This window comes from Chiloscyllium punctatum, chromosome 41, assembly GCF_047496795.1.
Source record: "Chiloscyllium punctatum isolate Juve2018m chromosome 41, sChiPun1.3, whole genome shotgun sequence".
NCBI classification, from domain to species: domain Eukaryota; kingdom Metazoa; phylum Chordata; class Chondrichthyes; order Orectolobiformes; family Hemiscylliidae; genus Chiloscyllium; species Chiloscyllium punctatum.
The window spans coordinates 26,298,680-26,311,190 of record NC_092779.1 but is presented as its reverse complement, the minus strand read 5'-3'; the positions used below and the strand labels follow the sequence as shown (position 1 = coordinate 26,311,190).

Here is a 12,511-nt window from a genome sequence, read left to right as displayed (position 1 = left end):
GTACCCCATTTTTTTTGTTACTCATACCAAACTGAATCACCTCACACTTACCCATGTTGAACTCCATTTGCCACCCGTGAACTTCGCAATATTACCCTCTTTTTCGTTCTTTCAAATAGTTAATGTATAATGTGATTGGGTGTGATCCCAACACAGACATCTGTGGAACTTCTCTCGTCACTGACTGCCACCCTGAAAAAGACCCATTTATAACCACACTCTGCCTTCTGCCAGACAGCCAATCCCCTATCAAGGCCAGTACTATGCCTCTCACACCATAGGCTCTGAGCTCATTTAGCTGCCTCCTGTACAGCACCTTGTCAAAGGCCTTCTGGAAATCCAAATTGATCTCGACCACTGGCTCTTTAATTTGCTCGTTACCTCGTCCAAGAATTCTACAGATTTTGTCAGGCAGGACCTTTCCTTGACAAAGCTGTGCTGACTCCATCCTATTTTATCATGCACTTCCAAGTACTCTGCAATCTCATCCTTAATGGACTCCTCTAGGTCCATGCTTTCCAAGGGCAAACTAGTCAATCACATTCCTATGGTCTATTCCTGCAGCCCATCCAGTTTTATTTCCCTCCATTGCCATGTGAAATAGTTGTTGGTCCATTTCAGGCAAAAAGTTCAAGGTCAGTATGGCTCACTGTGTACAAATACAACAAGTTGTTCTTCACATCCTCTGTATATCTCTTGCCCAAAACCTTAAATCTGTGTCCCCTTGTTTCAGGCAACAGCTTTTCTTTGTCTACCTTTTATCTAAATTTAGTCATTTTTGTATCTCTATCACACTGCCTCAATCTCCTTTTTGTTTTATGTCGAAACGCCCAACTGCTTCAACCAACCTTCTTACTAAAGCCCTTCATTCCTGAAACCATTCTGGTGATTCTCAGATACCCTCAACAAGTGAGGGAACTGACACAATCGATAACTTAGCATGGTGCAAACGGATGTTTGGCAAGCTATACTTGAACTGTGTAGCAACAATATATAATAATTGCATGTGAATGATGCAATCTGTGTTTGAGAACTGTTTTTCTTCTGTTTTAAAACAGTTTCTGAGAGAGCTGCTTTTCCTACTGAAATGTTTTAACCTAATGCTTAACTGTTTTAAAAACTGTCAGGGTCTATCTTGTTTTGAAGTTTTGAACTGGCAGTCAGTTGTTTTGTTTTTCACCAATGCAGAATTAGTTTTGGGTTCATGCAACATTGATTGTTGGCCTGTTAGTATAAACTGCTCAGTGCAGTATACCCCTGTATTAAGTTTAAAAAAAACCTGTAGTGGGCAATGCCAGATATAACTCCTGTGGGTCATTTCAGATATGATTTAAAACTTTTTAACGTTGCTATGAAACCTTTTACAAACAATGCATGTTGGTAGTTTGCTTTTTAAGTTCTCTTGCAGCATGTTACATGATTTTGGCATTACTAGAGTACAACTATGAATTGGCATTTGCATTTGCATTAGTTGTATTCACCGAGTGAGCCAAAGTGTAGCAGCAGCAGATTTCCTCAAACTAAGATCCTGCAGGCCACGAGGTAAATGTTCAGTATCAAGTTTTGCTTGGTAAAAGCACAATTGATGGAATCAGCCTGAATCAATTGATCGTGCCTTGCGGTCCAGCTGAAGGATCACAATTTATCACAGGTACCTGTACCTGAGAGCTGAAGTGGAACTGAATAGCAATAGAGCCATTGTTCAGAAAAGGTTCAAGCTGCAGATTTCTGAGTACAGTAGTGGCCAGGTTCCTTTGTGCGGGCAACACGGTAAGCAAGTGTGGCCTTTTACATTTTGAAGGGCACTGTTGTCACTGTATTAGGTTGTTCTTATGGTTTTAGTGTCCAGTCCTGAAACATACAATTTAAAAACAAAGGTAACAATTCTTGCGTGTCTTGGCTGGAAAATAAAAGCATCCACTGTTCTAAAAATATAATCCATCAGTCAACCTCTTTATCCTCAGTTCATCCTCTTATAGCTCTTGAAATGTAGCGTAATCGTATAACTCAGAATTGCAGTTCCATAATACGTCAGTCGTGTGAGACTATGGCTTAACCCCGTTTGGATATAGTGTAATTATAGAGTCTTGCCACAAGCGCGTTAACTTATTGAAATTCTCTTAATTCATTAAATATCGCTTCTTGTTCCCCTTAGTATTTATTTCTTCCCATTTTTAATTGTTCCCCGTCCCTTCTTACCTTGACGTGTAAGATTATATTGTGTCGCTCGTTAGAAGTCCAGAGTGTTTCTGTCGGTGAATGTGAAGTCACTGCACTGCAGCTCCGCTCCACATGTGGGTTTCAACTGCGTACACCCTCGGATGACACCCTTCACTGTTCTTCACCCAGAGGTAGTGGAATTAGACACGAGCTCCTGCTTCCCGGAGACAGGCAGGCACTTGTCACCTCTCCCTGCTTTTCCACGGCAAATTGAGGAGGAACAATAGAGGCGCGACCATGAATGAGCAGGATGATGGGGAAGGCTGTTCCAGCCTGGGTGAGTGCGAGACTACAGAATGATGCAGTTCCTGACTGCATTATCTCGTTTGTTTGTTTTCCCCCTTTCTTGTATTTTTCGTTATGTGCTTTTATTGTTCTTTTTAGTCTTAACCCTCGATTTAAAAAAAAATTGGCTACTCTGAACTCGCAATGATCAATTTGCTGGGGGAGGGGACAATTTCAGGTCAAGCCTTTTGTAAGCTCTATAACTCGTGAGACAAGTGCCTCTCGCTCTCTGTAGCAAGGAGCTTCAGTTGAAAGTGTTGAGCTGTTTTTATTTCATATGCTTTAGAAAATGTGCTGGCTGTCTGATTTTTGTCTTCACCTTTTTGCCCGTGGCTGAACAGGGCAGGATAATGTGCAGTTCAGCTCTCTCAAAAGAGATTAAATGCCAGTAATTCTCCATCCACCTGTCCCAGTTCAGCAGAATGAGACCTTGTTTAAAAATCTCTCCCTCTTGTTTGATATCAGCTTCAGTTTGAAGCTTGTTGTGTCTTTACAATGTACTTATAGAGTCTTTTAATTTAATTTGATACTTGGTTTACTAAGAGCATCCTTTTTTTGTTTTGAGAGTGCAGAGCTAAAGGCCAGGACATAACTGAAGTGACCAAAAGCCACTCGAGATATGGTGACTATTGTGCCCCCCCCCCAGTTTTGTTTCGAAAAGCTGGAGGATTTGAAAGAAAGGGAAAGTTGAGGAGCTGAATAATTCCATCAGCCGAATGTCCTCAGCCAGAAGGAATTGAAGTTGGCGATGGTGTAATTAAGTGTGATGCATGCTCACCAAAGAATTGTGGGGAAGGAATAGATTGCTTTACGGCACTTTAATTAAAATGCCACGTACAGTTGAGCCCATAACTTTCTACAGCACAGGAGGCATCAACTTGGTCCTCTGGTGACTGTACCCTTTTTAAAAGAGCTATCCAATCAGTCCCATTCCCTGGCTTTCCATGAATTTCTGAAAAGGTTTTGCTTTCAAGTACACATCTAATTCCCTTTTGAAAGGTACATTAGATTGTAACAACAGGTTGCCTTTTCTAAGTTACCTCATTTGCCCCACACCTCTCCTGAGTGTTTTTTGCCAATTGTGATATATCTGTTCCATCTGATTTGATCCTCAACGTTAATAATAGCGGATGCGGATATTAAAATATAAGGGCACGTAAGTGAAGTTCAACAGTGGGTCATTTGGAGTCTTTCTCTTCTATCCTGCTCGGGAAACATGCTAAAAGAATCTCCACTTGCGCAATCAGTAGTCATGTTTTTGGTAAATTTGAATGTTATTGAAAGCTGTAGAGAGAGAGAGAAATGTTAAGCTAAAAAGATAAGCCTTTCTGAAGAAGCTTTGTCAATATAAGAGCTGTAGCATTACATTTGAAATCAGGAGGGGTGATGCAGATCAAATCAACTTGGATTAAAGATGACACTCCGAATCGAAATGGGAGCTGTAGGGTTAGACCTTCAAAAATGCTGAAAGCTCTTTCTACATTCTCCAGACACCACTTTCTGATAACTGGCATGGGAAGGATCAAAGTATGGTGATACTCTTGTTAGCACTGACTCCCATTCTGTGCTCTGCACTTCTAAAGAAATTCTTTTAATGTCATGAAATAATATTGCCAAGGCCATTTAATCATTCAATATTAAAATTATGTTGTAAATAACAACAAGCTTTAAGTCCTAATTGTTCACAATCTCTAAGCTTGTCTCTTTATCCCTCCATTCTATGAATACGAATATCCTTTCTCCTACCCTACCCTCTCTGTTCATGTCACCTCTGTGGACATTTAGGCTGTAGTTGACTTTGGGCTGCTTCACTGCCAATTGTGTTGGCCCGAATTTGATTTCATTAGATGGAAAACCACAGTTTAGAAATAAAAGATTACTCAAGCAATTGCCTCCGAACAAGACTAGGTGAAAGTGAGGACTGTAGATGCTGGAGATCAGAGTCAAAATTAGTGTGGTGCTGGAAATCCACAGCAGGTCAGGCAGCATCTGAGGAGCAGGAAAATCGACGTTTTGGGCAAAAGCCCTTCATCAGAAATGAGGCCTTTTGCCTGAAATGTCGAAATTTTGTTTTCCTGCTCCTCGGATGCTGCCTGACCTGCTGTGCTTTTCCAGCATCACTCTAATCTTGACTCCAAACATGAGTCGGCTACTTGGCCCTTCAAGCCTGCTCTGCCATTCAAATAAGATCAAGACTTGATCTGATTTCAACCTCCGTTCTACATTCCTGCATTCCCCAATGATTTTAAATCCCTTTGATAATTGTGAATCTATCCATCTCTGCCATAAAAATATTTACAAGATTCCGCATGTACCTTTTTACTTTCTTTCTTTCTCTCTCTTTCTCTCTTTCTTTCTCTCTTTCCCTCTTTCTTTCCCTCTTTTTCTTTCTTTCTCTCTCTTTCTCTCTCTCTTTCTCTCTCTCTTTCTCTCTCTCTCTTTCTCTCTCTCTCTCTTTCTCTCTCTCTCTTTCTCTCTCTCTCTCTTTCTCTCTCTCTCTCTCTTTCTCTCTCTCTCTCTTTCTCTCTCTCTCTTTCTCTCTCTCTCTCTTTCTCTCTTTCTTTCTCTCTCTCTCTCTTTCTTTCTCTCTCTCTCTCTTTCTTTCTTTCTCTCTCTCTTTCTTTCTCTCTCTCTCTTTCTTTCTCTCTCTCTCTCTTTCTTTCTTTCTCTCTCTCTCTTTCTTTCTCTCTCTCTTTTTTTTTCTCCCCTCCTTTTTTCCCCATCTTCCTTATTTAAATGAGCAACCCATTTTTTAAATTATACCTGCAAATTCTAGATTCTTCCACATGAAGAAATGTGCTTTTGACATTCACCTGGTCAAGTCCCTTCAGGAATTGGTGTTTCAATTAATTCGCCTCTGGCAGAAGCCAGAGGGTGGTGGTGGAGGGTTGTTTTTCTGACTGGAGGCCTGTGACCAGTGGAGTGCCACAAGGATTGGTCCTGAGTCCTCTACTTTTTGTCAATTACATAAATGATTTGGATGCAAGCATGAGAGGTATGATTAGTAAGTTTGCAGATGACACCAAAATTGTAGTGGACAGTGAAGAGGGTTACCTCAGATTAAAGCAGGATCTGGACCAGATGGGCCAATGGGCTGAGAAGTGGCAGATGGAGATTAATTCAGGTAAATGCAAGGTGCTGCATTTTGGGAAAGCAAATCTTAGCAGGACTATCATTAAGGTGTATAAGGTTCTAGGGAGTGTTGAACAAAGAGACCTTGGAGTACAGGTTCATAGCTCCTTGAAAGTGGTGTCACAGGTAGATAGGATAGCGAAGAAGGCGTTTGGTATGCATTCCTTTATTGGTCAGAGTATTGAGTACAGGAGTTGGGAGGTCATGTTGCGGCTGTACAGGACATTGGTTAGGCCACTGTTGGAATATTGCATGCAATACTGGTCTCCTTACTATTGGAAAGTGTTGTGAAACTTGAAAGGGTTCAGAAAAGATTTACAAGTATATTGCTAGGGTTGGAGGATTTGAGCTATAGGGAGAGGCTGAGGCTGTTTTCCCTGGAGTGTCGGAGGCTGAGGGGTGACCTTTATAGAGGTTTACAAAATTGAGGGGCAGGGATAGGATAAATAGGCATAGTCTTTTCCCTGGGATGGGGGGGGGTCCAGAACTAGAGGGCATTGGTTAAGGGTGAGAGGGGAAAGATATAAAAGAGACCTAAGGGGCAACGTTTTCACGCAGAGGGTGGTACGTATATGGAATGAGCTGCCAGAGGATGTGGTGGAGGCTGGTACAATTGCAACATTTAAGAGGCATTTGGATGGGTATATGAATAGGAAGGGTTTGGAGGGATATGGGCTGGGTGCTGGCAGGTGGGACTAGATTAGGTTGGGATATCTGGTCGGCATGGACAGGTTGGACCGAAGGGTCTGTTTCCATGCTGTACATCTCTATGACTCTATGGCTTCTTTAAACTCCAGAGGATACAGCGTAGCTAGTCTAGCATTTCCTCAAGGCCTGTATGACATCGTATTATAGTATGTGGAGAAAACTTATTTTTGTATAGACCATCCTCAAGTCCTATATAGCTCATTAACTAGGCTTCAAACAGTAGTTATCACAGTTATATTGCAAAAATGCTTAGCACGTTACAAGATCCTCCTAACAGTGCGATAATTTGTTCTAGTAATTTGACAAATACATTTCTAACACCACTGTCTGGATTACCTTTTCTCCTTGTTGAATGAAGTTGCAAGGCATTTTATGTCAACCTAAGGACAGACATGACCTTTTTTAGTATTTCATTCAAAATACAGCACCTTCAGCAGTGTAGTGTTCATTCAGGTGGGGAAAGCTAAGGTCATCCAGATTTATGGGCTTCCGTCTTGGGCATGGGACTTGAATACACGAGGCTCTGACTCAGAGGCAAGTGGACTCTGAAGGATGTTATTGTAAATCTCTCACCCTTTTAATATTTACAGTTCCACTGTCATTAACATGTCATTTGTAACGGAATCCTTTTATACCTGCCAGTGCTCCACCTTAATTCTCAGGTTTTGTCTTTGTTACTGCAGTTGTGGGGTCACAAGTTTGGCCTTAAATCTGACTGGATCCAAAAATCTCTGCATTATGTGCTTTATTTGACAGAAACTAACTTTGAGCTTAAAAAAAGGAGAAAAATCAGCTGGGTTTCCTGTTTCTGTTTGTTCGTTGACTTGCTGGAAAGTGCTTGCACATCAGACAAAAACAAGTTTAGGCTTGTCTGTGATTTTCAGCAGCTAGTCTTGAGTCACCTTTCACAAGCTCACCGCTTTATTTAAAACAAAAGACACTTTTTTTAAAAATTCAAGGCTTCTTGTAGCACCATTAAACTAAACTATTTGCCTAAAAGACACCTTGTCTTCAGGAGAGTGAAGTGTATATCTTGTAGGAAAGCATCTTGGATTTCAACTGAATAACCAGCTTTAAGTCATAATTGTGAACAATCTGTTGTCTCCTCTTCACTCCTCCATTCTATGATAATGAATACTCTTTCTCCTACCCTCCCCTCTCTGTTCATTTCACCTCTAACTTTGGGCTGCTCCATTCCCAGTGAGATTAGATTAGATTTCCTACAATGTGGAAACAGGCCCTTCAACCCAACAACTCCTGCTTTTCTTTGTGTTTAAGTTTGTTTTGTTTTCCTCTTCCTTAGTTGCAGGAGAAACTAAACTATTGACTTTAACCTCTTTTTAATGAGAGGAGATTAAATGCTGGTTGTACTGGGGGGGGGGGGGGGGGGACCAGGGATTGAATTGAGAAGGAATGAAGTATAGATTTCAATCTCTTCAAGATATCGCCATGCTTCCTATTTTTGCACTGAATAAGTGCTAGCATTTATGTATTACCTGCTATTAATGAGTCAAGTATGTTAAATGGTGGTATTGGTTCTGTACAGTGCATAAGGTAGTTCTATGGCAGCAATATGGCTGATTTTTCTCTGGCATTTCACATGCTGTCATATAACTGATCTGGTGGATAAGGAGCTGCCAAGTGAGGGTCAGTTAAATTGGGACCAGCATCATGACACCGATGCAATACCTGCAGATGGGTTACAATGCTATCCTGTCTGAATTAAAATTTTACTTTGTTATTTAAAGGGAAGGAGCATTATTACCAAACTGCAATGTATAATCTCAATATGAGGCATTGCCCAAGGTCACTGTGTGTCCACTCTCAAAACCAAGTTCTTGACAACCTGCAGTTACTTTAATAGTTTGAGATAAACTTTGAAACATTTGAATTGTATTTTAGGAGGGAATGCTGCTTATTAACTTGAAACAATGCCACTAATTTGTGGAGACTGATTTTGAAACTAGGTACAGCTCTGATCAAACAAAAAACCTCAAACAAGTGCAGGTGCTAGAAATCAGAGACAAAAACAGAAATTGCTGGACAAATTCACGTCTGGCAGCAACGGCGGAGAGAAAGCACAGTTTCTGGTCAGTCTTGGGGGGAAAACCAGTAACTGCTAATGGAGACCATTAGTGGATGACAGTAGCTGGTCTGTGGTAGCAAACCATGTGATGACAAGGTCTGGTAAAGATATGGAAAAAGATGCTCAGGCTCTAAAATGATTGAAATCTAGATGGAGCCCTGAAGGCTGCAGGATACCCATCCAGTAGATGAGATGAGAAAAAGCTCCGATCAGTCATCTTATCTTCCCTCCCCCTAATTTATCTTGTTCTACCAGCAGGGAAGTGGGACAGGGAAAAGAAAAATGCTGGAGGGGTATGTTTTAGCAACCATGCTGTACCTTGCCTAGCTGGTTGTTGTTTTGAACAGAGTCCCAGTAGGTCTTGCACTTTGAACAGCAGCTGAGGCCAGTTTTCACACAGCAACTGCAAGTGCTTAAATGTTTCCCCATGTGACTCAGTTTCCTGTCCTTCGCTTGGGAAAATTGAAGAAAGCAATAAAATATCACTTCCCCTAATTGCAAAGGTTGAACCTGGGAGTCTTCTGGTTTCCAACCTCCTCTCTGACCTATCACCTTTACCCCCACCTCCATCCACCTATTGCACTCTCAGCTACCTCCCACCCATTTATCTCTCTACCCCCAAGGCTCTCCGCCTCATTCCTGATGCAGGGCTTTTGTCCAAAACATCAAATTTCATTCTCCTTGGATGCTGCCTGACCACCTGTGCTTTTTCAGCACCACACTCTTGACTCTAATCTGCAGTATTCCCTTCTACTGGTACTTTGCAGAAATGTTTGCAGAGAAAGATTTGATACTGATAGGAATGGGGATATTTCACTAAGTGATTTGATTAAGTAATGAAACTTTGTCAAAGAAGTGGCTGTAGAGAGAAAGTGGTATCGGGTGAGAATTCCAGAATAAGGCATGGCTGCCAGTGGTGAAGCATTGAAGATGAAATGGGGAAACTATTTGGAGGAGTGTCGTGATCTCTGAAATGTGTAGGTTACAATACGCGAAGACAAGGCCAAGGAGGGGGCTTGGAAATATTAATTCAAGACAATCCCTGACAGCCAATATAGGTCAGCAAAGGGATGATTGGTGAATGGAATTTGAAGCAAGTTGATATGGGTAGAAAGGTATATGATAAGCTTGCATGTACAGTGAGTGATACAGCCTGAAAACATTTGAAATGAAATGAAACAATTGAAACTTGGCATTTTCTGGACTTGATGCCTGACTTTCCTGTTGGAGATGCATGATGCTCCAATTCATTTTAGGAGAACCTGGTAAATTCGCTTCGTGTTTGAATTTAGTTCTGACATTTTTTTAACCACTTGTGACCTTGTACACCTGTGAAAACATCATTGTGTTATATTCTCACCAACAGGAGGTGAATAGATTAAGTGTTGAAATTAACTTGGATTCACATGCCTCCATGGTTGATTTTATAAGTTGTACCTATTGTAACCAACACTTTAAATCTTTCACGGCAAGCATTATTGTGAAACTTTAGTTAACTGAGTAGTACTTTGAGATTGCGTTATGGGCTGCTTGTATCTTTATGATACTGTGATTTATTCTGTGTAAGCATAGTAAAAGGGGAAAGAATAATACTTGATGATTTGCATTTGGTAAACCTTCTCAGAAGCTGGTCAACTACTGAGACAAGCCAATAAATGACTGCATATATAGAATTGCTAAAACATCATGCATTACTTTATTGCTCATAATACTGAACCTGTTTGCTGTGTAGCTCTAATTATATAGATAGCAAAGTTCTGCATTAAAAAAACAGTGTAGTTATCACCTGAGAAATTCATTTTCCTGTGCCCAGATGCCAATAAATCTTTGTTCTGTTGTAACTCTGCATTAAAATCAACTGCAACTTTCAAATTACTACATAAACATTTGCTGTTGAATGTTACTATACTACTTGCTACATTATATCATTGGTGCTCCCTTTCTAATGAGAATTGTACAGACTCGTTTTGGTTTATTTCTAGTAAAAGAACTTATTCCAAAAATGCAAATTTGCTGTACTAATTTCACCCCCCACTCTCCAGCGCATCTCTTCCATTTCCTGCACCACCGCCCTTGAACCCCACCCATCCAATCACAACAAGGACTGAACCCCCGGTCCTCGCCTTCCATCCCACCAACCTTTTGGACACAACACATCATCCTCTGCCATTTCTGCCACCTACAGTCTGACCCCCACCACCAGAAATATATTTTCCCTACCCACCCTTTGCAGCATTCTGCAGAGACCATTGGATTCAAGGCTCCCACCCCTACCCCATCGAACCACCGTCCAGTCCTGGCACCAGGATGTAAGACCTGCACCCACACCTCGCCTCCATCCAAGGCCCCAAAGGATCCTTCCACATCCAGTAGAGATTTTCCTGCACTTCCAAACATCTCTATTGTGCCTGTTCTCTGTCATTTCCTGTACATTGGAGAACAGGACGCCAATTTGCAGAACTTTTCAGAGAACATCTCCGGGATACAATCTCACTGCCTTGGCCAACCACTTCAACTCCTCCTCCCACTCCCCCAAGGACATGCAAATCCTGGGCCGCTTCCACTGCCAAATTCTAGCCACCTGATGACTGGAGGAAGAATGCCTCAGCTTCCACCTTGGGACCCTCCCAACCACAAGGACTCAATCTTGATATCACCAGTTTCCTGATCTCCCCTCCCCTCCCCTCCCCTCCCCTCCCCTCTCCTCCACCTTATCCCAGATCCAATCCTCCAACTCGGCACCCTCCTCTTGAACTGTTCTACCTGTCCATCTTTCTTCCCACCTCTCTGCTCCACCTTTCACTCCAACCTATCACTATCACTCCCACCTTTCATCTACCTATCACATTCCCAGCTAGCTTCCCCCTTGCGCCCTCTCCCTCCCCACGCATGTGCACACATACACGATGAAGGGTTTTTGCTCGAAATGTGACTCTCCTACTCCTCGAATGTTGCCTGACTGTGCTTTTCTAGCACCACTCTTTTTGAATGTTAAACCACAGTCTAGACTGGCATTGAGTCACATGAAATGCTCTTGCACTCCAATTTTATCCATGTTGAAAGTTAGCTAATCTTGACCATTGATTCAAAATGGGCACCACCATTGATTCTTGATGAAGGACTTATGCTTGAAACCTCCTCGTTGGATGCTGTCTGACTGGCTGTGCTTTTCTAGCATCACACTCTTTGACTTCCATTGATTCACCTACTGAGGGTTTAGGGCAGATGCAAGGGTGGATAGGGACAATGGAAGAAATTGGCTAGGGGGATCAAAACCTGCTCGTGCTGAAGTCTAATGGTTTTTCCCTTTGCACAGTAATGTGTCCTGATGTTATCTAGACTCTTAGAATAGGTGTGGTTCTAATTAGTGATTTCTGGGAAACCATGAGCTTGGCTGGAGGTTGAGTTCATTGCAGCACAGTATAACTTGGGAGTAGCGATCATTTGCTATCTCCGATTGGATTGGGTCAGTAACAAAACTATTTTACTTACACAGCACCATTTCAGCTGTATTGTATGTACACCCCAATATGCTTCACAGTGTTATGATCCCAGCTGATGTTAATCCTGCTCAAACCAGAGTGAAACCTGGCTTGGTGGAGCAAAAGATTTTATTTTTCTTCTATTTTTTTTATGGAGGTCAGTCACTGAAAATCACCTATGTACATTTAACAAATGAGCATTAAAGTTTTACTCAAAAACAATTGTGTTCCGCTGTACAGAACTATTTGAAATTGTCATCTTACGAATATTGGAACAGTAGATTCAACCTCCATAATCTTACAGATGCTCAGATCTCCGTGAAGGTTTGCCCCCTATCCATGCTAAAACTCCTTGATGTATTTGTATATTTGTAATGTTTTCTTTCATCAAGTTTCTGCATTCTCTACTTTCAGTCAATATCCTTTCATGAGATCCTTTAAATTAGTCACTGCCTTGATTCACTTCCTGCTTAGGTGTTCTTTAAACTCTTCTTCAAAATTAGACTTGCAAGCATCTGCAAACTTTATCCAATGTTTTGTGTTCTTGTTGCTTCACTTTTTTTAGGTCAATTTTGTCTTGAGACAACCAGATTTGAAA

The 12,511-nt window shown here is 41.5% G+C and overlaps 1 protein-coding gene and 1 long non-coding RNA gene across 8 annotated transcripts in view; one reads left to right on the top strand and one right to left on the bottom strand.

Moving 5' to 3' along the window:
* The window catches only part of LOC140464936 (solute carrier family 12 member 7-like), a 254,371-nt gene that overhangs the window by 118,007 nt on the left and 123,853 nt on the right, over positions 1-12,511 (top strand). The window contains exon 1 of one of the 7 annotated variants that reach the window (XM_072560592.1): positions 2,323-2,497. The exons of the other annotated variants lie outside the window; for them this stretch is intronic. Coding sequence (XP_072416693.1) covers positions 2,458-2,497 — 40 coding nt within the window. The 5' untranslated portion in view covers positions 2,323-2,457. Of the gene's footprint in view, positions 1-2,322; positions 2,498-12,511 lie in introns of those variants that run through there. 7 annotated transcript variants of the gene reach the window in all.
* Positions 1,378-2,324, bottom strand: LOC140464942 (uncharacterized). Its single transcript, XR_011955031.1, has 2 exons — positions 2,200-2,324; positions 1,378-1,851 (listed from the first exon to the last, which is right to left on the bottom strand). It is a non-coding gene; the product is annotated as an uncharacterized lncRNA (long non-coding RNA).